At 45.2% G+C, this 25,970-nt stretch overlaps 2 protein-coding genes across 2 annotated transcripts in view; both read right to left on the reverse strand.

Moving 5' to 3' along the window:
* Window positions 1-2,511: 2,511 nt before the first annotated feature.
* Window positions 2,512-4,466, reverse strand: LOC114863249 (kazal-type serine protease inhibitor domain-containing protein 1-like). The gene is made up of 4 exons (XM_029164164.3): window positions 3,571-4,466; window positions 3,074-3,234; window positions 2,849-2,996; window positions 2,512-2,678 (listed from the first exon to the last, which is right to left on the reverse strand). The coding sequence occupies exons 1-4, from the start codon at window positions 4,055-4,057 to the stop codon at window positions 2,605-2,607; spliced, it is 870 nt and encodes a 289-aa protein (XP_029019997.1). The 5' UTR covers window positions 4,058-4,466; the 3' UTR covers window positions 2,512-2,604.
* Window positions 4,467-9,356: 4,890 nt separating this feature from the next.
* The window catches only part of grin1b (glutamate receptor, ionotropic, N-methyl D-aspartate 1b), a 31,158-nt gene continuing 14,544 nt past the window's right edge, over window positions 9,357-25,970 (reverse strand). The window contains 15 exon segments of the mRNA XM_041072102.2: window positions 9,357-15,317; window positions 17,798-17,905; window positions 20,395-20,540; window positions 20,613-20,722; window positions 20,825-20,986; window positions 21,071-21,228; window positions 21,396-21,544; window positions 21,629-21,741; window positions 22,000-22,118; window positions 22,673-22,837; window positions 23,582-23,709; window positions 23,790-23,925; window positions 24,104-24,190; window positions 24,625-24,775; window positions 25,202-25,376. Of these exon segments, the coding sequence (XP_040928036.1) occupies window positions 15,252-15,317; window positions 17,798-17,905; window positions 20,395-20,540; window positions 20,613-20,722; window positions 20,825-20,986; window positions 21,071-21,228; window positions 21,396-21,544; window positions 21,629-21,741; window positions 22,000-22,118; window positions 22,673-22,837; window positions 23,582-23,709; window positions 23,790-23,925; window positions 24,104-24,190; window positions 24,625-24,775; window positions 25,202-25,376 (1,973 nt within the window). The 3' untranslated portion in view covers window positions 9,357-15,251.

The following is a 25,970-nucleotide window of genomic DNA, read 5'->3' on the forward strand; positions in this document are numbered from 1 at the left end:
ATGGTAATGGCGAACCAACCAGACATTGTGGTGGTGGATAAAGAGCAGAGGAAAGCCGTAGTGGTGGATGTGGCAATACCAAGCGATGGCAACATCAGGAAAAAGGAACATGAGAAACTAGAGAAATACCAAGGGCTCAGAGAAGAACTGGAGAAGGCTTGGAAGGTGAAGGCCACAGTGGTGCCTGTGGTGATCGGAGCACTGGGGGCAGTGACCCCCAAATTGGAGGAGTGGCAACAACAGATCCCTGGAAAAATATCTGACATCTCAGTCCAGAAAAGTGCAGTCCTAGGAACAGCAAGGATACTGCGCAGAACCCTCAAGCTTCCTGGCCTCTGGTAGAGGACCCGAGCTTGGATAAACGGATGAGACCACCCGCAGAGGGTGAGAATAGAGTGTTATATATATATGAACTATAATATGAACTAATCTTTTATATGACTTGGGAGGAATGAGTCCTCTCAGTGAATGACTCGTTTAGTTCCATGCAGTACCTTCTCTCGCCACATGGCAGCAGCTGCTTAGACTCAGTCAGCAGGACAGGAAACAGAAATGATTCGTTCAGGACTTACTCAACTGAGCGTCCTTACTCAATGAGTTGTTCTTTTGTGAATGACAGCCGAGCCGCGCAGGCTCTGTAGCGAGCAGCAAGCGCTCCAGTTCATTCCTGATTCGTTCATATGGATCTTTAAGGATCATTCGTTCGTTTGTTCTTTTACCATGTGACCGCTAACAAGCGACTGTCGTACTGTTAGACAACAATGGCAGAAAAGATGCAGGACATAAGTCACGTTAATGTGGTGTGTATTCGCTAGGTTTTCACATGGTTTCAATTGCTTGTGGCATTTTGTGATTATAATTTGTCCGTTGAAGCAAACCATGTTGTCTTTAGTATAGTAGTGTTTGAGAGCCGTGATTCACAGCAGGTGACGCCCACAGCACCACCTGCTGTGAATGAACGAAATGAACGAATGAATCAAAACGATTGGTTCACTTTACTGATTGAAAGTTAAAGATCCAATTCAGTTAAAAGAACCAAAATTCCCATCTCTTTGACACATAATTAGTGTTGAGTTGCGGGACAGACACTGAAGCAGAGAGAGGACTTTGCCAGATGACGCCGACTTGCTAATAGCCAGTCTCACAGTTCAGAGAGTGTGCATGAGTGCACATAGTAGGTTCAAGTTGTTAACTTTACAGGGGTCCGTTTCAAAAAGGAGGTTTTGAAACTCTGAGTTTGGACACTTTACAAGTGAAATATAACAACAATACTAACATTATTTAGTAATTATTTACACCAAACACTGTATGATAAAAAATGTAAACTTACGCATTGACTCGAGCAGCTATTTTCTTCCAAGCTAATTCTTTCTCTTTTGTTGCTGCAGCTGTGTTGCTTTTTCTACGGAATATAGGCTTTTAGTCGCTAAATGCTTGAGGTATCATATCCATTTCCGGACCTCGTTTGTTGTCCTGTTACCATGGTGACTCATAGTATCTTCAGGGCTTTTTATAGTCGCGGTGCATGCGCTTAACTTGGAGTCAATCTATTCGGAGTTGCTTAAACCAACTCTTCTCAGCTGTTCTGAAACCGAAAAAGCACTGAGAACAACGGGCCTGCGCCTATTCAGACCCCTTTCATTTCATTTCACAATTATAGATGTATTTCATTTTATTTATTTATTATATAGATTATATAGAATCTGAATCACAGACCATTTTTTGCACATTAATATTATGTATGTAATTTTTGTAGTGAAAAGGCTGTCTCCAGGAAGACGTGTATGATCGTCCAGGAAAAGGCCAGCACAGTGAATACACATATGGCCACGTTACTGAAGAATCTGATGGACTACATATGAGCTCATAGAGCTCTCTCGTCTCTTGCTTTATGCGCATATTGTTATGACAGAATGACATCAAGTAAAGCAGAGGCCCACCTCAAAGGTACCTCAGCAGACACTCTTTGCGCTGATGTCTTTTTCTGCCAAATCAAGATCTATTTGCCTTGCAATATTCATGCTTATAAAGCCTGTTTAAATAAACATTTGTATGGTTTCTATCCTCTCTTAATTGTTGTCAAAAGATTAAAGTTCAGTGTGTGAAGGTGTGGAAATGTGGCTGAATAATCTCAAATTGCTTCAGTGCTTTGAATCGTGATCTAGCCCAAATCCAGTCACAGCAGCACACAGAAGAGGCTCTGTGTTCTGATGCTTCATGTGTTCACCACATGCTGGTTCAGAAAGGATCCATTCCTTCCTGTGGTATGATTTTCAATACATCCTGCTGTCTGAGCAGCACCGACTCTGATCTCCTGACAGACAAGTCACACACTGGACTCATTCCAGAACAGACCCAATATCATTCCTGATCCGATATCTGTGGGACTCTGATTTTTTTTTTCCTTGACTTACAGTAGGTCTGGTTGGCTTGACTGCAGAGCCTCATGTTAGTCTGTGTGTTCTGGTGTTGGTTAGTTTTGGTTCATTAAACAGATGCGGACACAGAGGAGGCTGTGGCTGATTGCCTGTTTATTTTTACACCTACAGGTTCACCAGACCCTGTGTGTGCGTCCACGGGTCCAAGGCATCACAGGGTGATTGTTCAGTAGAAGTTCTGGTTGTAGTCTGACAGCTTCCGCTCTGGATCCCTATTGGCAAGGAAGGATGACAAGTCCTCTGGCACACACACACACACACACACACACACACACACACACACACACACACACACACACACACACACACACACACACACACACACACACACACGTCATCTATATGAGAATGAATTTGCTGATTTTATAACAACTGGTGGTTAAAGTTCTGGTTCTGTGACCAGAACTTACCTGCTCCCAGTACACCCAGCACAGCGGAGGCAGAGACGAAACCCACAGTGTTCCTGGCTATGCAGCGATAAGTCCCGGCGTCCTCCAGCACCGCTCCCTCGATCTGCAGCCAGCTGGACAGCTCGAACCTCAGCGGACCGCCCCGGGACTGAAGACAGACTCAGAGATCTCAGACATGCATGATGGGCCACCAGCTGCTAATCGGTTCTGGTCCACCCACCGTACCTGGACTGAGATGTGGGGGTCATCTCCGGGCAGGATGACGTCACGACCCACCTTCCTCCACTCCACCAGAGCCATGGGGAACGCGAAGACCTCACAGAGGAACACCAGCCTGCTGCCAGTTCCGTTCATCTGGCTTTGAGGAGGAACCTTAATGACAGGGACTGATGCAGACACAGGACATTAACATGTGGAGAAGTCCAGGTCCGGCTCTGGTGAGGTCACTATGTGATCACACACACACACACACACACACACACACACACACACACGCTAAATATGACAGAGATGCGGGATGCAACCGCTCAGAACCATCCGACCCTGAATCGAACCACAGGTCTGCAGTGAACAGAACCATCTGGTACCATAACCTGGACCAAAGCATCTGCTGCTCTGTCATTTTATTCTGACGTACAGTGGCTAAATACTTTTGAGGTTTTACAGTGCTCAGTTGTACCAGTAGTCTGTTGCTATGGTTCTACAGTTCGGGTGAGGCCTACCTGCCGTGCACGGCCCCCTCCCTCTGGTTCGGAGCTGGGCTTTGGAGAACGCAGCCTCTCTGAACTGACACATGTTCATGTAAGTGGTTCCGTCCGACCCACACACTGCCTCCTGCTCGTCGCACACACACACCTCCTCTTCTTCTTCATCCTCTCCTCCTCCAGCTGGTCGCGGGTCCGCCTGACACCGCAGCCCGGTTCCGCACAGCCCGTAGTAGACGCTGCGGTTCCCCGGGTCGCACGCTTGACCCTCCACGTTTCCGCACTCCATACAGCAGCCGCAGGCGTCCGGCACCAGGCCGGCCCGACAGCCGCGCGTCTCCGGACACAGGTCGGGCTCGCACATCCCGCATCCGTGCGCCCCTTGGCTCGAGTTCCCGCCGCCGCCCAGCTCCTTATCCAGGTTCACCAGCTGGCTGGGAAAGCCCAGGCACGTGTGGAGGTTCAGACTGAGGCTCAGCACAACCAGAACCCCAAGCCCCGGCATTCTAACCCTGGGCTCTGTCCGGTATAAGTCACAGACAGAGTCAGTCAGCGATGCTCACATTCCTCCAGGACCCGATCCCCGGTCCAAACCCAGCAAAAGCGAACAAGGCAATAAAACTCCCTCCAAAAACTTTACTATTAAGACGGAAAGATTCGAACAGCTGAGCGGCTCGCGCTGCTTCGCTGCTTCGCTGCATGGGCACGAGTCGAGTTGCCGAACTAAAGCATACGATATCCGGGCAAGGCCTTCACAATAAAACAACGTGGCGCAATATCTCCCGTTCATTCAGATTCAAGGTGACAGACGCGATACAAGGAGCGGTGGTGTCATAAAAAAGATGAGTTAAAACCCACATCGGGTGACACAAAATAAAAGTAAAAGCAGCTCAATTGCTTAAATGCAGCTAGAAGCTGACGAAATAAAAACTCTCAAACACTAGTTGCGAGCTTTACTTTATTTTGAAGGCGCCACGTTCTTATTTCCGGCTTGTTGCATTTAATCAGACAGCATCAGGTAACGTGTCAGTTTGATTGAAGGCCACCCCTCCCCTCCCCAACATCTGACAGCTGTTTAACTCATCAGCTGAAAGGCCCGTTTCAAGAAGGAGGTTTAACAAACTCTAAGTTTACACGAAACTCTGAGTTGATTTACTCTGAGTTTACAAACCTGGAGTTTTCGGTTTCAGAACAGCTGAAAAGAGTTGGTTTAAGCAACTCCGAGTTAATTGACTCAGAGTTAAGCGCGTGCACCGCGACGTTACAAAGCCCTGATCAATGGAGTGAAGATATTACGAGTCACCATGGCAACAGGACAACAAAAGACGTCCTAAATGGATATGATACATCAAGCATATAGCGACTACGAGTCTATATTCGGTAGAAAAAGCAACACGGCTGCAGCGGCGAAAGAGAAAGAATTAGCTTGGAAGAAAATAGCTGCTCGAATCAATGCGTAAGTTTACATTTTAGTCATACAGTGTTCAGCGTAACTAAATACTAAATAATTTTAGTATTGTTGTTATATTTCACTCGTAAAGTAAGGACTTGTAAAGTAATTGTTCACTCATCTAAGGAGTTACTTCAGTAATTGCATAAATACCGATGTTTGTATGAATTAAAAGTGCAATGTTATGTCTATGCATTTTTAAAATTCCTTTTGTGGTTGATGTGGGATTTGTAAAGTAATGATAATTCAATAATCCAATACGTTTTATGGAGAGCAATTATTACATTAATCTAAATAGGTTTTTAAAAGTTCCCCAAAACACGTAATAATATTACGTTTAATTTCAGTTTTTATGTAGGCGCAATCCTGCAGGCATAAAAGAACGTGGCTAAAAATGAAATATAAAAACATAATTCAAACATAATTCGCCGTAATGTTTTCACACAGTTAAACATTTGACTTCTACTCAGCCAACAGAAAGTAGGCAGAGGCTAGAACAACTGGTGGAGGACCTGCACCTCCACCTCTGACGCATGCAGAGGAGAAGGGCCTCAGCCTGAACACTGGAAAGCAGGGGCTGAAGGAATTCCTGGAGGGAGTTCATCACAACCAGTCACTCCCCAGGATACAAGTGCATTTGCAAAATAGGCCTATGGTCATTTCCACCCAGGCTCTTGTTCTGCGGGGCCACATTAAAGCGCTGCTGGGAGCCTGCTTCAGGTTCTGGGTGAGGGGTCAGTCACCCGCTTCGGATGTAATCACCCATAACGCATGGGCTGATCAGAACTTATCAGCGCATTTGTATGGGCCAGTAGGTGCCCGCTCTCCCTACTCGCTAACAGCTAGCAGCTAGCTAAGTTGCTATGTTAAGCAGCTTTAGAGGTTATTGTGGTTAGGGTTAGGTCTGGATAACAGGTGGGGGGTTCAGGTTACAGTTAGCTAACAAAATACCGCTAGCTACTTGCTAAGTTATGCTCGCTAATAAATCAAAATCAAAAACTTCGATCCTCCCGTCTGAACAACAACCGCTCAACAGCGCCCCTACTGACTCTGCAGGTTAAATCATCCGAGCCGTGATCAACCTTATGGATCTATGACGACGACCTACTGCACCTATTCACCGCTGCCAGCAGGTAGATGGGCACCTACCGGCTCATACGTATGGGCTGATAACCACTGATAATGACCATTGAATGGCGTGATAACGTACAAAGCCGCTCGGTCATTAGTGTGGGCTGGCATTGACCCCTATCTCCAGCAGAAAGCCTTCAATCTCTCCTATAAGTTCACATTACTTTAGTGCTGCATAGAAGTGTTCCTGTGAGTGTGTAGTGCATGCATTGAAATAAGTGTATAGGACATACATGTACTTACCACAGTGCAGCCTGTTACTTAGGGTTGACTCACGATATATTCATAAGTTCACGTTTATGTGCAGCATCACATATGATCTTGGTGATGTAAACAATGTAATGTCAGTTACAGTGACCATTAGAAAGAGTAGTCAGTGCACCTGCACATTTATCAGTTTATTTTAGATCACAGCAAGATATTATAAACTGATCATTTTTCAGATTAGCCTCAATGAAACAAATTAATTACCACATACCTGCAATACTGTGAAACTCCTCTTTAATGGCTTTAAGGAGTTTGTGTCAAGGAAAGCGCTTGAGGTCAAACTTTTCTACAAACAGTGGCTTCACTAATGTGCTCAGCGTCTCCAATGTTATAATGAAAACTACTGTTTGCAAAAAAAAACGTAACGCAACACAAAGAATCTGTTCGGATGTAAAAGCACGGCCACGATGGGTGATGTGTTTGACGTATGGGTGAATACGATTATTAATGTATGTATGGAGTCTTGATAAAAACGGTACCGCTCAAATAAATATGCACGGCGATATGACAGAAAATTAACTCATGGCGTTAAAATCCTCTTGCGGCGTAAATTCAATGAATTAATACGAATTAATACATCTTCCTCATCTACAGGATCCTCTAGAAACGGACATTTTGGTCTCTGCGCGAAGGAAACAGGTAAAATCTATGAATGTACTGAAAGATTAAACGAGGTGTTTAAACACTGTTCACTTTAAGGAAGTGACGAAGGAAACTCTGGGTTTCCTGAATAAAACCTGCTCGCGACCAGGTTTGGTTCACAGAGTAAGTTGCCATAGTAACTGACTGAGTTTCGATTACCTCGCTTCTTGAAACGGGCTTAAACTTACCCCGCTTTACGGGTTTAAGTAACCCCGCTTTCTGAAACCGAAAACTCTGAGTTTTCCTCATTTCGGGGTTAAAAACTCAGAGTTTCCACAAAACCTTCTTCTTGAAACCGGCCCCTGGTCTTGTTCCTTTTTACAACCCTTTCAGCTTGTTCGCGGCGAAAAATGGCCACAATGAGTTTATGCTGTAATAAATAGGTTGACTAGAAATAGTTCTTGTTTTGAGTATGAAATATACATTTTTTTATATTTAACCATTTACTGTAAATGGACAATGGACACCATGTAAAAAACACAACAATGAAATATATATATTATACTCTTTGTCCCAAGGTAATTTTTGGGTTATACAGGGCTGTCAAACCACATATGCAACAAATTAGCACAATAATATCAAGCTGTTTTGCATGGATTTTTTTTAAGTTTTTGCTACTTTCACTGCATAAATATGTTAACTATAATCAGTTCTTGTAATAAGTATAGAATGTTAATTTATTTTTACTAACTGAATCCCTGCCCTCTAGGGATGAAAGTTGTGTTCACCAGTTCTCTACCAGCATCAGGAGTAATGTGTTAATCAATCAGCCTGAAGGTCCTTTGACCGTACCTGAAGCATGCTGTACGCACAGTCCTTCACATGCGTTTGCTTTGAGAACTCATCCTCCTACTATTTAGTCTGAGTGACTGAAACTGGTTCTACTGGTTCCAGTACCTCCTTGGTTAAACCTTCTACAAGAAGAAAAATTTGAGAAACATGTGGAGATCAATCCTTTAGGGGAGGAGGATGAGAAGGAGAGAAGGAAGAAGCACTGTGATTGTGCCTGTGTTTACCAGCACTAAAAATACATCATGGTTACTATGGTAACAAAGTGTGCAGCTTTAGCGTTACCATGACGATAGATGATAGATGACGATATACAGGTACCACTGATCGGAACCAGAACCAGATCGAAGGAGGCAGGTTGACGCTCACAATCTTTTACCTTGTTTAGTTTGTGGCTGCTGAAATAACTCAACCCTCTGTTCATCTCTCTTGAATCTTTTTCTTCTGTGGCAGTGAACAAAAAGCTGGTCACTGATGTGTTCAGCAGCCGCTTTATGGACTGGTCCTGTCCTGATTCAGTCTGTGGGCGGAGCCAAAGCTGTAATGACCTTCAGACTGAGAGTTCATGTCAACACACACACACACACACAGTGTATGGGACTAAGATCTGCTGAGCTTCCTCTGTCATGACTGAAAAGCCGGTTCCTCTGACAGTGCTGCTGGTCTGAAAGGTCAAGTGAACACGCTGCATGAGCTAAGGAGAGAATGTCTACAAACCTCTGGGTTGTCAACAGGAACTTATTTAAGTAGGACCAGTTCACCAGTGTGAATGGTTCTGGGATGAAGTGATCCAGAATGAGTTCAGTCATGGCTCTAATGACAGCTGACCTTCTAGATGGATGCTGTGATGGTTGACAGACACTTGCCCTAATGTAAAGCAGTACAGGTGCGGAAGCAGCGGCATGAACCAGCCAGGTGAGATGAACAGAAGTGGGTCTGACTGGAATGGACTAATAAATCAGCGGCTTCGGACGTTATCACGCCATTCAATGGTCATTATCAGTGGTTATCAGTCCATACGTATGGGCCGGTAGGTGCCCATCTACCTGCTGGCAGCGGTGAATAGGTGCAGTAGGTCGCTGTCATTGATCCGTAAGGTTGATCACGGCTCGGATGATTTATCCAGCAGAGTCAGTGGGGGCGCTGTTGAGCGGTTGTTGTTTAGATGGGAGGATCGAAGTTTTTGATTTTGATTTATTAGCGAGCATAACTTAGCAAGTAGCTAGCGGTATTGTGTTAGCTAACTGTAACCTGAACCCCCCACCCGTTATTCAGCCCTAACCCTAACCACAATAACCTCTGAAGCTGCTTAACTTAGCAACTTAGCTAGCTGTTAGCTGTTAGCGAGTAGGGAGAGCGGGCACCTACTGGCCCGTACGAATGCGCTGATAAGTTCTGATCAGCCCATGCGTTATGGGTGATTACATCCGAAGCGGGTGAATAAATAGCAGGTTCTGCTGAGTTTTACTGGATCCCTAAAATGATTACCTATAAGTGAAGTGAAAAGTGAAGATGCATTTAAGAGTCAGGTAAATACTCATTTATTACACATTGGTTACACCAAACAGTCACGTTATTTACATCTGTTGATCTCAGGACTTGAAGTGGTTGGTGCTGTTATTGAGAAATGACATCAGTGAGAAACAGAAACTGCTCCTGCCTGAGTGAGGAACAGTACGAGCTCTGAGAAGAGCAGCTACATGTCATAGGTCAGAGGTCAGAGGACACAGAGAAGGAGGAGGGAAACGGCTTCTTCTACTGTCTCAGAAAATGAGAATAAAAGCAGGTTCACAGTTTGAAGATCAATGTGACATGATCGACTGACCCCAGGTCACATTGCAGAATATTATAGATTCAGTACAAACATCATCATTAGAACAACAAGATGAATCTTTTTCTCAATGAAGCAATGGAAACCTTAAAAATCAAGCTCATCGAAAACAACTGCAACGAGTGAGAGCAGTGTCAAAGCACAAAAACAAACTCACAAGAAAGGTTCGACTAGTTGGACTAGCATCGGCTAGTGTCCCTCGTTCTGTCAACTGTAGATCTTCACTCTTACTGGGTTCTGTCTAGAGCCTCAGTCTCACTCGGTTTTGTCTGGATCGCTGCTCTCACTGGGTTCGTTCTGGATATTTGCTCTCACTGGGTTGTGCCTGGAGCTTCGCTCCCACTGGGTTCTGTTCGGATCTTTAGTATCACTGGGTTCTGTCTGGATCTTTGCTCTCACTGGGTTCTGTCTGGATCTTCACTCTTACTGGGTTCCGTCTGGATCTTCACACTCACTGGATTCGATCTGGATCCTCAGTCTCACCAGGTTCCGTCTGGATCTTTGCTCTCACTGGGTTCGGTTGAGAACCTCACGCCGTTACTGGGTTATGCCTGGATCTTCGCTCTTACTGGGTTCTGTCTGGACCTTTGCTCTCACTGGGTTCTGTCTGGATCTTTACTCTCACTGGGTTCTGTGGGACTTCTCACTCCCACTGGATTTTGTCTGGACCCTCAGTTTCACTGGATTGTATCTGGATCTTTGCTTTCACTGGGTTCTGTTTGGATCCTTGGTCTCACTAGGTTCTGTTTGGGGCTTTGCTCTCACTGGGTTCGATCTGGATTCTCACTCTCACTGGGCTCTGTCTGGATCCTTGCTCTCATTGGGTTTTGTCTGAATCTTCACTTTTACTGGGTTCTGTTTGTAGCTTTGCTCTCACTGGGTTCGGTCTGGATTCTTAGACTCACTGGGTTCAGTCTGAAACTTTGCTCTCACTTGGTTCTATTTGGATCTTTGCTTTCACTGGGTTCTGTTTGGATCCTTGCTCTCGCTGGGTTCTGTCTGGAGCTTTGCTCTCACTGGGTTTGATCTGGATCCTCACTCTCACTGGGCTCTGACTGGATGCTCACTCTCATTGGGTTTTGTCTGAATCTTCACTTTTACTGGTGTCTGTTTAGATCCTTGCTTTCACTGGGTTCTCTCTGGATATCCGTTCTTACTGGGTTCTACTGTACGTGGATCTTCGTTCTTACTGGGTTCTGTTTGGATCTTAGCTCTTACTGAGTTTTGTCTGGATCTTCACTCTTACTGGGTTCTGTTTAGATCCTTGCTCTCACTGGGTTCTCTCTGGATCTTCGCCCTTACTGGGTTCTGTCTGGATCTTTGCTCTCACTGGGTTCTGTTGGGAACCTCACACTGTTACTGGGTTATGTCTGGATCTTTGCTCTCACTGGGTTCTGTCTGGAACTTTACTCTCACTGGGCTCTGTGTGACTTCTCACTCCCACTGGATTTTGTCTGGACCCTCAGTTTCACTGGGTTCTGTCTGGATCTTTACTGTAATTGAGTTCTTCTTGGATCCTCACTCTCATTGACTTTTGTCTGGATCATTAGTATCACTGGGTTCTGTCTGGATGTTTGCTCTCACTGGGTTCTGTCTGGATGTTTGCTCTCACGGGGTTCTGTCTGTATCCTCACTCTCACTCAGTTCTGTTTGGATCCTCAGTCTTACTGAGTTTAATCTGGATCCTCAGTCTCACCTGATTCTGTCTGGATCTTTGTGTTCACTGGGTTCTGTCTGGAGCTTTGCTCTCACTGGGTTTGATCTGGATCCTCACTCTCACTGGGTTCTGTCTGGATCCTCTGTCTTACTGGGTTCTCTCTGGATCTTCGCTCTTACTGAGTTTAGTCTGAATCTTCGCTCTCACTTGGTTCTGTCTGGATCATTTCCCTCACTGGATTCTATCTGGATGTTTGCTCTCACTATGTTCCGTCTGTATTCTCGCTATCACTGGGTTCTGTCTGGATTTTTTCTCTCACTGGATTTTGTCTGGATCATCAATTCACTAGGTTCTGTCTGGAGCTTTGCCCTCACTGGGTTCAGTCTGGACCCCCCGTCTTACTTGGTTCTGTCTGGATCTTTGCGTTCACTGGGTTCTGTCTAGATGTTCACTCTCACTGGGTTCTGTTTGGATCCTCCCTCTCACCGGGTTCTGTCTGGAGCTTTGCTCGCACTGGGTTCGATCTGGATCCTCACTCTCACTGGGTTCTGTCTGGATCCTTTGTCTTACTGGGTTCTCTCTGGATCTTCATTCTTACTGGGTTCTGTCTGGAGCTTTGCTCTCACTGGGTTCGATCTGGATCCTCACTCTCACTGGGTTCTCTCTAGATCTTCATTCTTACTTGGTTTTGTCTGGAGCTTTGCTCTCACTGGGTTTGGTCTGGATTCTTAGACTCACTGGGTTCAGTCTGGATCTTCGCTCTCACTTGGTTCTGTCTGAATCTTTGCCCTCACTGGGTTCAGTCTGGATCTTCGCTCTCACTGGGTTCCATGTGACTTCTCGCTCTCACTGGGTTTTGTCTGGACCCTCAGTTTTACTAGGTTCTGTCTGGATCTTTGCTTTCACTGGGTTCTGTTTGGATCCTCGCTCTCACTGGGTTCTGTTTGGGGCTTTGCTCTCACTGGGTTTCGATCTGGATTCTCACTCTTACTGGGCTCTGTCTGGATCCTCGCTCTCATTGGGTTATGTCTGAATCTTCACTTTTACTGGGTTCTGTTTGTAGCTTTGCTCTCACTGGGTTCGGTCTGGATTCTTAGACTCACTGGGTTCAGTCTGGAACTTTGCTCTCACTTGGTTCTATTTGGATCTTTGCTTTCACTGGGTTCTGTTTGGATCCTTGCTCTCACTGGGTTCAGTCTGGATCTTCGCTCTCACTTGGTTCTGTCTGAATCTTTGCCCTCACTGGGTTCAGTCTGGAACCCAGACGGGGGGTCCAGACTGAACCCAGTGAGGGCAAAGCTCCAGGTTCCATGTGACTTCTCGCTCTCACTGGGTTTTGTCTGGACCCTTAGTTTTACTAGGTTCTGTCTGGATCTTTGCTTTCACTGGGTTCTGTTTGGATCCTCGCTCTCACTGGGTTCTGTTTGGGGCTTTGCTCTCACTGGGTTTCGATCTGGATTCTCACTCTTACTGGGCTCTGTCTGGATCCTCGCTCTCATTGGGTTATGTCTGAATCTTCACTTTTACTGGGTTCTGTTTGTAGCTCTGCTCTCACTGGGTTCGGTCTGGATTTTTAGACTCACTGGGTTCAGTCTGAATCCTTGCTCTCACTGGGTTCTGTCTGAATCTTTGCCCTCACTGGGTTCTATTTGGATCTTTGCTTTCACTGGGTTCTGTTTGGATCCTTGCTCTCGCTGGGTTCTGTCTGGAGCTTTGCTCTCACTGGGTTTGATCTGGATCCTCACTCCCACTGGGCTTTGACTGGATGCTCACTCTCATTGGGTTTTGTCTGAATCTTCACTTTTACTGGGGTCTGTTTAGATCCTTGCTTTCACTGGGTTCTCTCTGGATCTCCGTTCTTACTGGGTTCTACTGTACGTGGATCTTCGTTCTTACTGGGTTCTGTCTGGATCTTAGCTCTTACTGAGTTTTGTCTGGATCTTCATTCTTACTGGGTTCTGTTTGGATCCTTGCTCTCACTGGGTTCTCTCTGGATCTTTGCCCTTACTGGGTTCTGTCTGGAGCTTTGCTCTCACTGGGTTCTGTCTTGATCTTCAGTCCCACTGCGTTCAGTCTGGATCTTTTGCTCTCACTGGGTTCTGTTTGACTCCTTGCTCTCACTGTGTTCAGTCTGGATCTTTACTCTGCCTAAAGCCTTGCTGTCTCTGGGTTCTGCTATTAGGTCTGGTTTATTAGGAAGATGCATCTGAAACTAAGCCGGTCCAATCAGGCAGTCTGACACAACCCTATATTATGAAGGTGGAAATGTTTCAAACAGCATTTGGTGCTGGTTCTGTGGAACCTATCACAGGACTGTTGGATTGGACCGTCTGTAGCCTCATGTTTCTAATAAAATGGCAGCTGGCAACATGCGACAGGTGCCTGCAGAGCCATGTGAGCTTCAACAGGCATTCTGTGTAGTTCCGTAAAGACAAGCACAAAGAAACCGGGCCTTCTTTAATACGACACATCTGACGTCAGGTCTGTAGGTTCTTGAATCACAGGAGAGGCAGCTCAGACCTGAATCATACTTAGCTTAACCTGAATCGTCACTGAAAAAACCCCTGACATCGTTGTTTATTTAAAAAACAGAATGTTCTTGGTTCTTCCCCACACGACTTGCTTTGTACGGTTAGAGTGAGAAAACTTGTATGGACACGAAACAGAGACAGACTACAGTTCCCAGCATGCATTGCTCTTGTGGGGCAGAGCCTCAGGTGAATGATTGTGCTGCAGAGTGGTTTCATGACTAAAGTAAAACTCCTGTAGTTTTACTAGAAAAATGGTAAATTTGAATCATCTCAAGTGTATGAATACCTTTTGTAATTAAAAGAGCGTTGATGATAATTGGTTATTATTTTACTGTTCTAGGTTTTTGTAAATATTCAAATTTTAAAAGCATTTGTAAGTTTTCTACCAGGGCTTTATACTGTATGCTTTCGTCAGAACTCACTCTGTGTTCATAAACCTGTTAATTGATTCATTTGTACTTGATCCCTTTGGAGAAATTGTGTTTTCTGCATCTGACCCACTTCTACATCTAATAAACAGTTGCAGGTGAAAATGAATCGCATTTGTTTGCTTATAATCAGGTTCCTCACCTCTTCACATGTCTCTTTTGTGGACTACACTACCCAGAAGCCTCAGTGGAGAACAGCAGTGAAGAAACCCCACAACGGATCACAGCCCATAGCTGTGCCATCCTGATTATCAGATACTGGGTCAGTGGGGTTCTGATCATTAGATTGACCAGATGGATTCGTTACTGGCAACAATCGACGAGCTGCTCCAGGTCCCAGTGGTCCATGTCCATGGACAGGATCCTGATAGTCAAGGTGCCAAGTGACAGGTTTTGAATTGCCAGAGACCCAGGTGACGGGTCCTTAAAGGTTGGGCCACATCAGCAGGTTCCTGAGTATCAGCTTTTACGTCAAAAGGTCCTTGATCATCAGGTTCCTGGTCGATAGGTTCATGGTCACTGGAATCGGAATCAGCACTAGATAAAAAGTTTCTGGTGATGGAACCAGTTCTAAAACTGTGAGTGATCAATCAGTGTGACTGACAGGAAGCAAAACAAACTGTATGACATCACAGATATCTACCAAAATAAAAACAGCCTGAAGCCCCATTTCTTTTAAATTAAGAGCCTCTGATCAGAGAAGGCTGATGGTTATAAGCGAAGACCAGTGTGTGTCTGCAGGGGTAAAGGGGACAGATGGTGAGTCAGTGTGTGTGTGTTAGCACAATGGTCCTATCGTCCTCAGCGTGCCTCGTGCCTCAGCGGAAGCGCAGTCTGTCCATCTGTGTGTTTACATAATGTGTGTGTGTGTGTGTGTGTGTGTGTGTGTGTGTGTGTGTGTGTGTGTGTGTGTGTGTGTGTGTGTGTGTGTGTGTGTGTGGCTCAGCCGCATCAGTGAAGTTCGCCCTCGCTCTCAGACCACGGTGCTGACGGAGGGATCTGATAGGTTGAGCTGGCCAGTGAGGTCGGTTGGGTACGGCTACAGGCACAACAACAAGACAGAGAGAGAGCAGAGGAAACACACACATTAGTCCAGCACAACACACGTGCACACACACAAGCACAGCTTTTCACTTGCACACGTAGAGCGAGAGCAGCCTTAAAGCCAAGATGGTGGATTCAGTTTCTATTTAAATGTTTATATGTGAAAGCTGCGCAGGTGTGAATGGAACTTCTTTCATCTTCAGACATGACAGAAACACACAGCAGCTGTGGACGGATAAAAATAAGCAGCAAAGTTGGTCACAGCCACTAGGGGGCGTCACGCTACTCATCAGGCAGTCAGAGCTTATGTGTTTATCATGGCATGTAAAAGCAGGTGCTTCATAAATACATAATCCCTATATATTAAACTGGGTTTGACAGACACTCTGAACAACATTCCCTCAGAACATGTGGCTTGCTTGTTCAGTTCATTCCGGTGCTTTTCCCTCCTTCAGTACTGTTGTGCCCTAGAGCAAGGCTTTGTCCTGTGAAGACGAGCAGGCTCAGTCACTAAAGGTTTGCCTACTTCCATCACCCTGGAGCAGGACGATGCTGTGGGTGGAGGCTCCGTCTACAGCTGCTGAATTAATCATGACGTTGTAGCATCAATCAGAGCTGAGAACAGCTCTGCCTCCGGGAGCATTAAACTTTGATCTGCCAGCCTGGCCACTGCTTATTCATTTACATTTCACATCTGCAGTTTTGATTCACGGATGCCAGTCAGTTACCATGGAAACAGTTGTGGCATGGCAATGGCCTGTAGCCTTTCTGTTTTTGCTTTCTTCCACCATCCTGACTTTGAGTCCGTCCCCACTCCGATGCAGTTCTGACCCGGTCAGATACAAAACTGGTCCAGATTCAGCTCTGTTGCTATGAGGAACCAGGCTGGATCCTTTCCTCGCCTCACACCTGGAGTATTGAGGCAGACGCTGCATCTCTTTATTGTTATGAATTGTCTCTTCTTTCCTGGTATTTAGAATATTTATTAGCACCTTTAGGCAGAATCACACTATTTTTTTTCTTTAGTGCAAACAAATCAGCTCTAAGAACCTTCCTTCTCATCAGGGGCTTGTGTCATGGGATAGACCAGGTATGGGAGTTGCTGAGGTCTCACCCCCTCTAGCCGAGCTACAGCCTGGTTCTACAGGTAGCTGGAGCCAACTCTGTCCAGCGATGTTTGAGATCCAGATCTGGAGTCTGAAAACTAAAGGGGACTTTTAAATGTTTAAGTCATCTTAGACAGGTAGAAGACGTTAAACTTACAGAGACATGCCGAGCAGTCAGGATTTGAATGAAGCATTAGTTTTGGACGCAAACTGTTCTAGACCTTTTTCTCGTGGACAGTGAATAGAGTTTGCAGCGTAACACACTAAATCTCAACAGGCTGAGTCCTGAATGTTTTCAGTCTACAGGTCGGTCGTGCTTGCAGAGGAGGACAGAGGCAGTGTGTGTAATACAGCATGTAGAGTCTGGACACCATTGAAATCCACTGAGAAAGAAGAAACACTGATAGAAAATAAAGAGATGATCACAAAGAAAAATGGTTTAGAATTTTAAATTAGACTTGACCCATTCAAATATTCAACTGCACCTTCACAATGAGAAGGAAGTAGCTTCCTCATCTTACGACTGATGCTGAACAAAACTCGAAGTCTTCCAAATACAAGCTACAAAAGTAATCAGGAATCAGGTGATCAGGAATCATTTATTCAGTCAGAACCATTGACACTGTTGACAGAAAACGAGTTTTACTCCACTGTGTCCCAGATGTGAGCTGTAATAACAAGCTAACGAAGAGTGAGAGAATGTGAGTCTCCCAACGACCTGTGAGAAGCAGAGCTGCTCATTAGAGAAAAGAGAAGGTTAGTGGCACAATACCAGCGAGATGAAGGGACAGAAATGATGGAAAAGGACAGGGAGGAGGACAAAACAGAGACAGACAAGACAATGACGAACACAGGACACAAACAGAGACGACGACCACAGGACAAAGGTCCACAAGAGAAAAGAGACCACACAGTCTGACCCTCTTCCCTTCTCCTTTGCAAGAGGACAACGTGAGCGGTTAAAGATAAAACCCTGAGGCCAGAAACACTACAAATCCCCAGTGTGTCTGCAACAACACAAGCTCTGACCTGACTGGACGGACCCAAATAGTCTCTGTCTTCACTCTGTCTCCTTTCGTCTGTCTGCCTGTCTGTCTGTCTGTCTTTAGAGGGACAGATGAGCTGATGGAGGCAGGAAGATGGTTGACTGACAGACGAGTGGTTGTGATGAGTCACCAAGGAAATGATGGAACTGGGGATGAGATGAGGAGAGTAAACAAGAAAACAACTGTGATGAAGGAAAAAAACAATGAAGGAAGCTGAGACAGAAAAAAAGGTGAAACCTGAAGAGGACAGAAAGAAATATAAAAAGAGGGGAAGCAGGAGGATGACAGGAGGAGGAGGAGGAGGGTGCTCTTCATCTTCTTACCGTGGCGTCAGTGGAGGCCCTACGTCGTTTGAGGTCGGAGGTCGAAGTGATGGACCTAAAAGAGGTTTTCAGTTTGGGCTCGGGCTCTGCTCTACCACTTTTCCTATCCTAAAATAAATCATACGATAGGTGCACACACACATTAAGAGCAGCAGACACGAAAACTCAGCTGATACTAACTGACACTCCATAATACTCACTGATACTTACTTAAACTCCATAATACTCACTGGTGTTTACTTAAACTTCATAATACTCACTGATGCTTACTTAAATTCCATAATACTTACTGATACTGACTGAAATTCACTGATACTCCATAATACTCAATGACACTCACTGGTATTCCATAATACCCACTGATACTTCATAAAACTTACTGATACTTCATAATACTCACTGGCACAGTGTAGCACAGTGTGCCCCACCATCTATAATTTGATGGGGAGGTCTTTATTTTCTGGTTTACTTTAAAATGCTCACTGACTCACTTACTGATGCTCACTGATAATCCATAATACTCACTGACACCCACTGATACTCTATAATACTCACTGACACCCACTGGTAGACTATAATACTCTCTGATACCTATTGATACTACATAATACTTACTCATACTCACTGACACTCAATAATACTCACTACTTATTGCTTACTAATACTCCATAATATGCACTCATATGTACCTACTGATACTCCATAATACCTATTGATACTCACTGACACTTACTGGCCCTCACTGACACTCACCAACACTCACTGACACACACTGGTACTCCATAATAATGACTGAAACTCACTGATATGCCATAATACTCAATGACACTTAATGATACTTCATAATACTCACTGATAATCCAAAATACTCATGGACATCCCATAATACTCACAAATACTCAGTGACATTCAATCATACTTCATTATCCTCAATGACACTGGTGATACTGATACTTACTGACACACATTGATAGTCTATAATATTCCCTGTACTCATTCACATTTCTTAATGTTCACAGTTACTCACTGACACTCACTGATCCTCACTGATACTCTACAATACTCATATTACACCAGTCACTGTTGCTCCAGAACTCCAGTGTTCTCACAGAGCCTCACTAATAAATACTGACATTTCCTTTGATTCACTACTTTCTGATGCTCAATAACATTCATTATAACGCAGACACAGACACTCAGACGTGGACCCACTAGTACAGTATTACTCACTATAATACTGTATACTGTATGTGAAAATGTTTGCATGTAGTACGGTACACTGTAGTACAGTGTGCGACACAACTAATTATTCATGAAAGCAGTACAAATGTTTATAACAGTGTCATGTAGTTAAAGGCTCTGATGTGACAAGTATACACAAAAATAAATAATGTGTGTGTTGTGTTTCAGATGAAGTGATGCTTCAGTAAAACAGTTTGGCTCCATTTTATAGTCCACAGCCACAAACACACAGAGCAGCAGTCGGTACCAACACACAAACACAACATGAATCGAGCACACACAGCAGGAGGGCAGTGATGGCATGATGACGTTGAAGTACCACAGTGATACATTAGATCATTATACCAATACTCTGCTGCTATAATGTTGACTCTGTGTGTGTTTGTCTGTTCATGTGTGGTTTAAACGGGGGTGGGGGGGGGGGGTGTCATGACAATGGCATTAGACCTCTTACATCATCACTTTGAACCGGGTTATTACAACCTGTCTTTGCAATATTGCTGTCAACAAACCCTGTGTGCAGGTCCAAATAGACACAGAGCCCACATGTGTGTGCTCCTCTCGAAAGGCTGCAACCAGAACCAGAACCAGGACCAGGACCAGGACATAAACAATAATACACCACCTCAGAGGTTGCGCACCTCTACCTCCCAAGACTTCAACCCTATAAGTGGGCTTATGGTGACAACACAGGAGGCGTGGCCCAGCTGAGCTGGGTTCATCAGGAGCCTGTTTCTAAGGAGGTGACAGGCAGAGAAGGACCAATGAGCTGGAAAACTAGTGCCATGCCTGAGTGAAGCGCTCCGTGTTCAGGCTTGGCTGACACTGATCAGGATCGTTCTGAAGGCCCTGAACCACAGTCTAGACTTAAACGTGGACTCAGTTTTCTGAAGCATCAGAAGGTAGAATATACAGAATATTTCTGTGTGTGGATACAAACCACAGAAAGTTAGGAGGACGAGAACAGGAAGATGTTCCAGGATGCATATTTGTGGATAAAATGAATTTATTTTTTCTTTAAAATTGTGTATTATCTTTATGTTGTTTTGTGGGTTAAGCACTAAACCAAACTCTGGGGGATCAGTGGTGGAGCTGTACCTAAACAAAGTGAATGGAGCCCACTGAGAAGCTGTGGCTGAGGAAGACTCCTGTTGAACAACAAAAACTCCATCCAGAGATGTGAGGATAAATCTCAGTGCTACCAACACTGAGCTCAACACTTCCTCGCTTACTACATATTTATTTGTAATCCTAGAAATTCAAATACAACTGTGGTAAAACAGAACATTAAATACCAGAAAACACAAGTGTTTGATAAAAGGATCAGCAGAGTAGAGAAAAGTAAAAATGTGTACCTGCAGGTTCTTCCTCCACACATTCACAGCAGCGAAGGCCAGCTGCATCTGTTTTCTCCGAGCATCTTTGTGACGTTTGTAGGCAATCTCAATGAAGATAAGAAAGATACCAGCAACGATGCCACCAGCAACCAGCATGAACACACCTGACGAGGACAGGTGATGTCAATTTCATCATACGCCACAGGAGACATACTTGGTGTCCGCTGTGACCCTACCTGCCATGTTCTCAAAGGTTAGGGTAGCAGGGGCGTTGCTTCTGGAGTCGCACTCCTGGTATCGCACCCACGTCTTGTCCAGATCTTCCATGAAGCCATTCTCATGTGAACTGAGGTAACATGATATGACCAGACATGTGCATCAGTGACATTGTTCAGTCTGATCACAGGGTTGTTACCAGCTGTACAGTAGGTTTTCATGCTGCTCTCACCTGAGAATTGCCAGAGAAACATTCTGTTTCCACGGACTGTCCTTCCTCATTCCAATCCCAAAACCGGAGCGGAAAAATAGCTCTCCTGTCGTCACCAGATCGCACTTCTGTGATGCCTCGAACTCCAGCACAGCACTGTCCCAGATGAAGGCGTGAAGCTTGCTGTGGGGGGAGATCAGAGAAGAAGGCTCACATGGCATTTAGTCAAGTTGAGCCAGAACTGCTAGTGCTGTGTAAGGAACCCACTTGTCTCTCACGGCCTGGATGGCCTCAGCAGCGCTCTCGTAGTTGTGTTTCTCCATGTGCCGGTACATGGTGCTCAGTTCCACCTGCCGTCTGAAGTAGATATCCACCGAGCTCTGCTTCACTGTGGCGTAGATGAACTTGTCTGATGGGTTACGCAGCTACAGCAACAGCAACAACCAAAAGATTCAATGTTTACGACTGTATGAGTTTCACTTCAGAAGCTTAATGTTTGTATGACACCTTTAAATAGTTTAACTGGTGTCTGACTGAGATCAGTGGTTCAGCCGCTCAGCTTGTCACAAGGAGGATGAGTAAATGTCCTCACCCTGGGGTCATTGATGCCAGTGATGCGTTCCTCAGGCCGGTCCAGCACCAGGAAGGCTGCCAGGTTGGCAGTATAGGATGCTACGATAATCATGGCAAATCCTGCCCACACCATACCTAGAATCCTTGCTGAAAAACTCCTGGGAGCTCCTGCACACAGACGAGCAGACAGATGTAAACATGTCTGATCTGGAATTGCACTACTCATGGGTGTGTTGATTTACACAGAATCACCTTCTCCTATCCCAGAGTTCAGCAGTACTCCCCATGAGAACCACATGGCTGAGGACAGGGTGAGGGCGTCTTCTTCTTCTTCCTCGCTATTCACTTTAAACCTTCCAAACGGGCTACACACACACACGCACGCACACACGCACGCCGGCACGCACAGATGTTTTTCTGTGAAATCTGACAAGTTTAGAGAGCAAAGCCTGTGTCAAGAAGCTAGTTCAACTCCGTACACCTGACTCTGAAACTGTGTTTGGCAAGTTAGACCCCGCTGATCACAGCCCTGACTGTAGAGACCTGTGTGCTGCTGTAAATGCTCTGTTTGTGTTTTTGTGTGATACTGTACTAGATGTATGATAATGATCATGTGCTTTTACCTGAACCGGTCTAATAGGTAAAGCATCACTGCCACCACATGGACCGACAGACCGACTAACAGCCACAGTGTGCTCTGGAACGGCTGCATGAATGAATCCAGAGTGCTGCGGGGGATTTCCTGAGCACACAACACACAGAGAGTCAATACAAACAGCAGGTTCTGTTACACAGTATTATCGCTCTTGTTTAGCTCAGCTTTTTCCCACGAGCAAGGCACTAAGGCACAGATGGATCCCTGTTTGGTGACTGGCAGCTCATTTGTCCTACAACAACAGCTATAAAAAGCATGAAGTTCTGTCCACGTGTCAGTGTCGGAAGGTCAATGGACTATCGACAGGCTGATCGCTGGCTGCAAACTGGGTCAGCGTGAGCTCTGTAGTGCTGTGAGACCTCACATCAGACAAATTAATAACATGCTCCTGGATTTGTTTTATGGCCTAAACAAACCTTGGTGGTTTTAGGTGCAGTGTTTCTGATAAAACAAATCACATTGGTCTCATGCTGCTGCACAGCAACAGGGAGCCTACAAAGGGGGTTCAGCTTCAGTTTCACCTCAGGGAAATATTTCTCGACACATGTACTGATGGTGCATGAATCAAGCATTGCCTGCAGGAAGCTCTGTTTTTACTCATTCAGCACAGTTTAGTGAAGTGAGGTTTAGTGCCGGCTGACCTTCTTGACGAGGATGGTGAGTCCCTGGTATTTGAAGGGTTTGGAGAACTCAATGTACTGAGCGCGCTCATTGTTGATGGTAAGGGGGGCGACGATCATGTCAGCCAGTCCTCCCAACAACTCCCCCATCATCCCGTTCCATTCCTTCTTGTTGCTATTGTTCACCTGTAGGATTAGAGGAGGCAGACTGTGAAAAGATTTTAACATGAACTGATTCCGACATCAACATCACAACTTCCAGTAATGAACCACCATCTGTTACGAAGCCTAGGTAAATCATCAGGAGTTCAAACCATTTCCATTCACTATTTAGAACCTGATTCGAGATAAAGCATTCAGACAGACATTGTCACCTATGTGATGATGGAGCCAGGTTAAAACACAGGATCTAAAATCTCAATAATGGAGCAGAATCATCCAAACTTACCAGCAGTTCCAGCCTTAGAGGAGCTAAGATGGAATTGAAAGTAAAATGGATACAATTACTGGTTCAGGAGCCAGATTCAATAAGGATATTTTGGAGCCAGTTTTTTTTCAGTGAATGTGCACAGAATCACACATTTAAATGCCTCTGCACTTGAATTACTCTTGAGTCACTGAAGCTGCTGCTTGGTACAGTAGATGTATACTGTAGTAAACAATGCCATATTTATTTCACTGTATTTGTATACTTCATTATACTTCATAGTGTGAGTAGCTTGTGTGAACCTGTGAAGATATCCATAGGTCCACTATCTCGCAACAGGAGTTCTGCTGACTGTTAACATGTAGAACCTAAACATCTAAACACAGATCAGCAGCAAACAGAAACTCTTCTCAGTGTTTGCAGCTTCCCTTGTGGCCGAAAGCAGCCTGACAGCCCCTCAACATCCACAATGGAAACGCATTTACGCAGACAGATGCACTTACTCGCTCCTGCGTGCCAAACTTCCCATCAGCCACCAGGTGAACCTCATAGGTGAAGTTCAGGTTCATAGCCAGCTTGATCAGCAGGTCAATGCAGAAGCCATAGCAGCACTGAGGGACGATGGGCTGACCTGCACACGCATCAGGGCGTTAACAGTTAGATGTGGCTGCACTGTTGTGTATACATGCAAGGCTGAGTCACGGTTTGTACCCGGTATGGTCCCGTTGGGTCCGGTACAGATCACCTTCTTGATTAGGATGCCGTTCACAGTATACTCTTCTTTACAGGTTCCATCAGACTTTGTTGGTTTCACGTACACAAACGGCTCCTGATGGATTGTCACAATCTGAATATCACACACACGCACACACACACACACGCACACGCACACGCACACACACACACACACACACACACACACACACACACACACACACACACACACACACACACACACACATGCACAGATGCTGTGTTGGTAGCAACAGTGGTAATGATAGTAGCATTTGCTGCCGTGTTAGCACCTTGAGTCTGGTGGACATCTGATATCCCACTGGCTTCTCAGTCTCTCCTCCGGGCCAGATGATCTTCCTCTGAGGATTCATCACAACCTGAAACACGCACATGAACAGAAAGGTTGTTCTGTTGCTCCGCATTTCACTGTGACAAAATGACTAAATGACAGCATCAATACTGCATCTGCTCATACATAGTCTAACAGGCAGGAGGCTAACGCACACACACAAGCCAAACAGTGAGCAACGTGGACTCAGCCAGTAGTTTAGTAGCAACCTCTGCTGTCACAGAAACAGGAGCTACATTAACTAAAAAAACAAGCAAGCACTGAGTTGCTCTTTACAGAACCGTGTTCCACTTCTGTGTTTTCCTCAGTTATTGTAGTGAATTCATGGGCAACAGTTTAAAAATGTACTCAGTCAACAGAAGATGAGGCTACATGACTAAGACAAACTCTATTTCACGTCTAACATCTTAGTGAATGTATATCTGGGTACGTTTCCAGGCGTGAAACAAGGCGTAACAGTACCTGTGATCCATTGAAGACCCCAACCTGGACGAGGCGACCTGGTTTCTGTTGGTAGTTCAGGATACTGTAAGTGGCGAAGCGTCGGTCGCCATCGTCATTAAACTCAATTCGTCCCGTCAGACCGTCCGGGTACTTTGATGACATCAGCACACTGTACAGCCAATCAGAGAGCAGGTAACCAGGACGACCTCAGTGGACAGATCGTCATGCTCATCTTTTGCTTGAGTTTTTGTTTTGTCATTTAAAACACATGAATATTACATCATGTGACACAGCTGCTGTTCTGTTGTAGATGTACACGCAATGATGAAACTTTATGTATCTATGTTTATAGGTCACACAGGCAGGAGAGGGGTGGCACAGAGGTTTGTTATCTCAGTTTTGTTGGCCTGAGTGAAGTAGAATCCAGCTTTTTGGGCAGATTTATTCCTGTTATGTTATTTTATTCTTCAAACCCTACAGAGTAAATACAGAATGACAGGGAGGACGAGATTCTATTGCATCACAAGAACCCTGTTTCTAAATTTAAAAAATTATTGGACTAGTTTGACCTCAGCTGTTCAGTCTGTGTACTGACCGTTTGAAGAGTGGTCCAGTTCTCCAGATGTTGGTATTCCCAACACAACCCCGGGGAGGTTCCGTGATGTTCTCCTTTTCAAACAACTCCTGCAGAGATTGAGCCACCACTGCCACAGCATCCGTGATGTGGGCCGATTCATTCTTACCATTAATGAGCTGGAGGCCCAGTAGGCCTGCACCACACACACAACACGCACACACACAGACACACACACACAGCCTGAGAATTAAACAGGCTCCAGACTGAAACCTCCCCTCAGTCATACTCATGTCTTAATTAACAACTCTCACACTCAGAAGTAATTTAAACATTGCTTCAGTGTAATTCAAACACACACGCATACACACAAGGCTTCAGGCAGCATTTCAGTGTTCAGCACCATTAGACTGCATGCTGGGAGGTCACTCTGAGCATCATAGCTGTTTATCTCAGGACAGGGAGCCTCACTGAGACAGAATGAACCATGTCTGCTGTTTTCCCCCAGCAGAAACTCGTCACAATCACGGCCGCAAAAACCGCCTACATCTGTCCTCCAGCTAACACGCGACAGCTGGCTAACAGCGTTAGCATTCCACGCTGTAACTACTGTAACCACGTGGCTAACTGTTCTGTGTGCATTCCACACTAGCTAACATGAACAACCAACACTTATGAAGTGCCTTGATTTAACCATTGTTGTGAATTGGCACTATATAAATGTCCTCTAAAACGTTCCGTTCAGAGTTACAGTAACGCTTACTTGCATACGTTTAAATCATAAATATAT

The sequence above is a fragment of the Betta splendens genome, chromosome 9 (genome assembly GCF_900634795.4).
Source record: "Betta splendens chromosome 9, fBetSpl5.4, whole genome shotgun sequence".
In the NCBI taxonomy this organism is placed as follows: domain Eukaryota; kingdom Metazoa; phylum Chordata; class Actinopteri; order Anabantiformes; family Osphronemidae; genus Betta; species Betta splendens.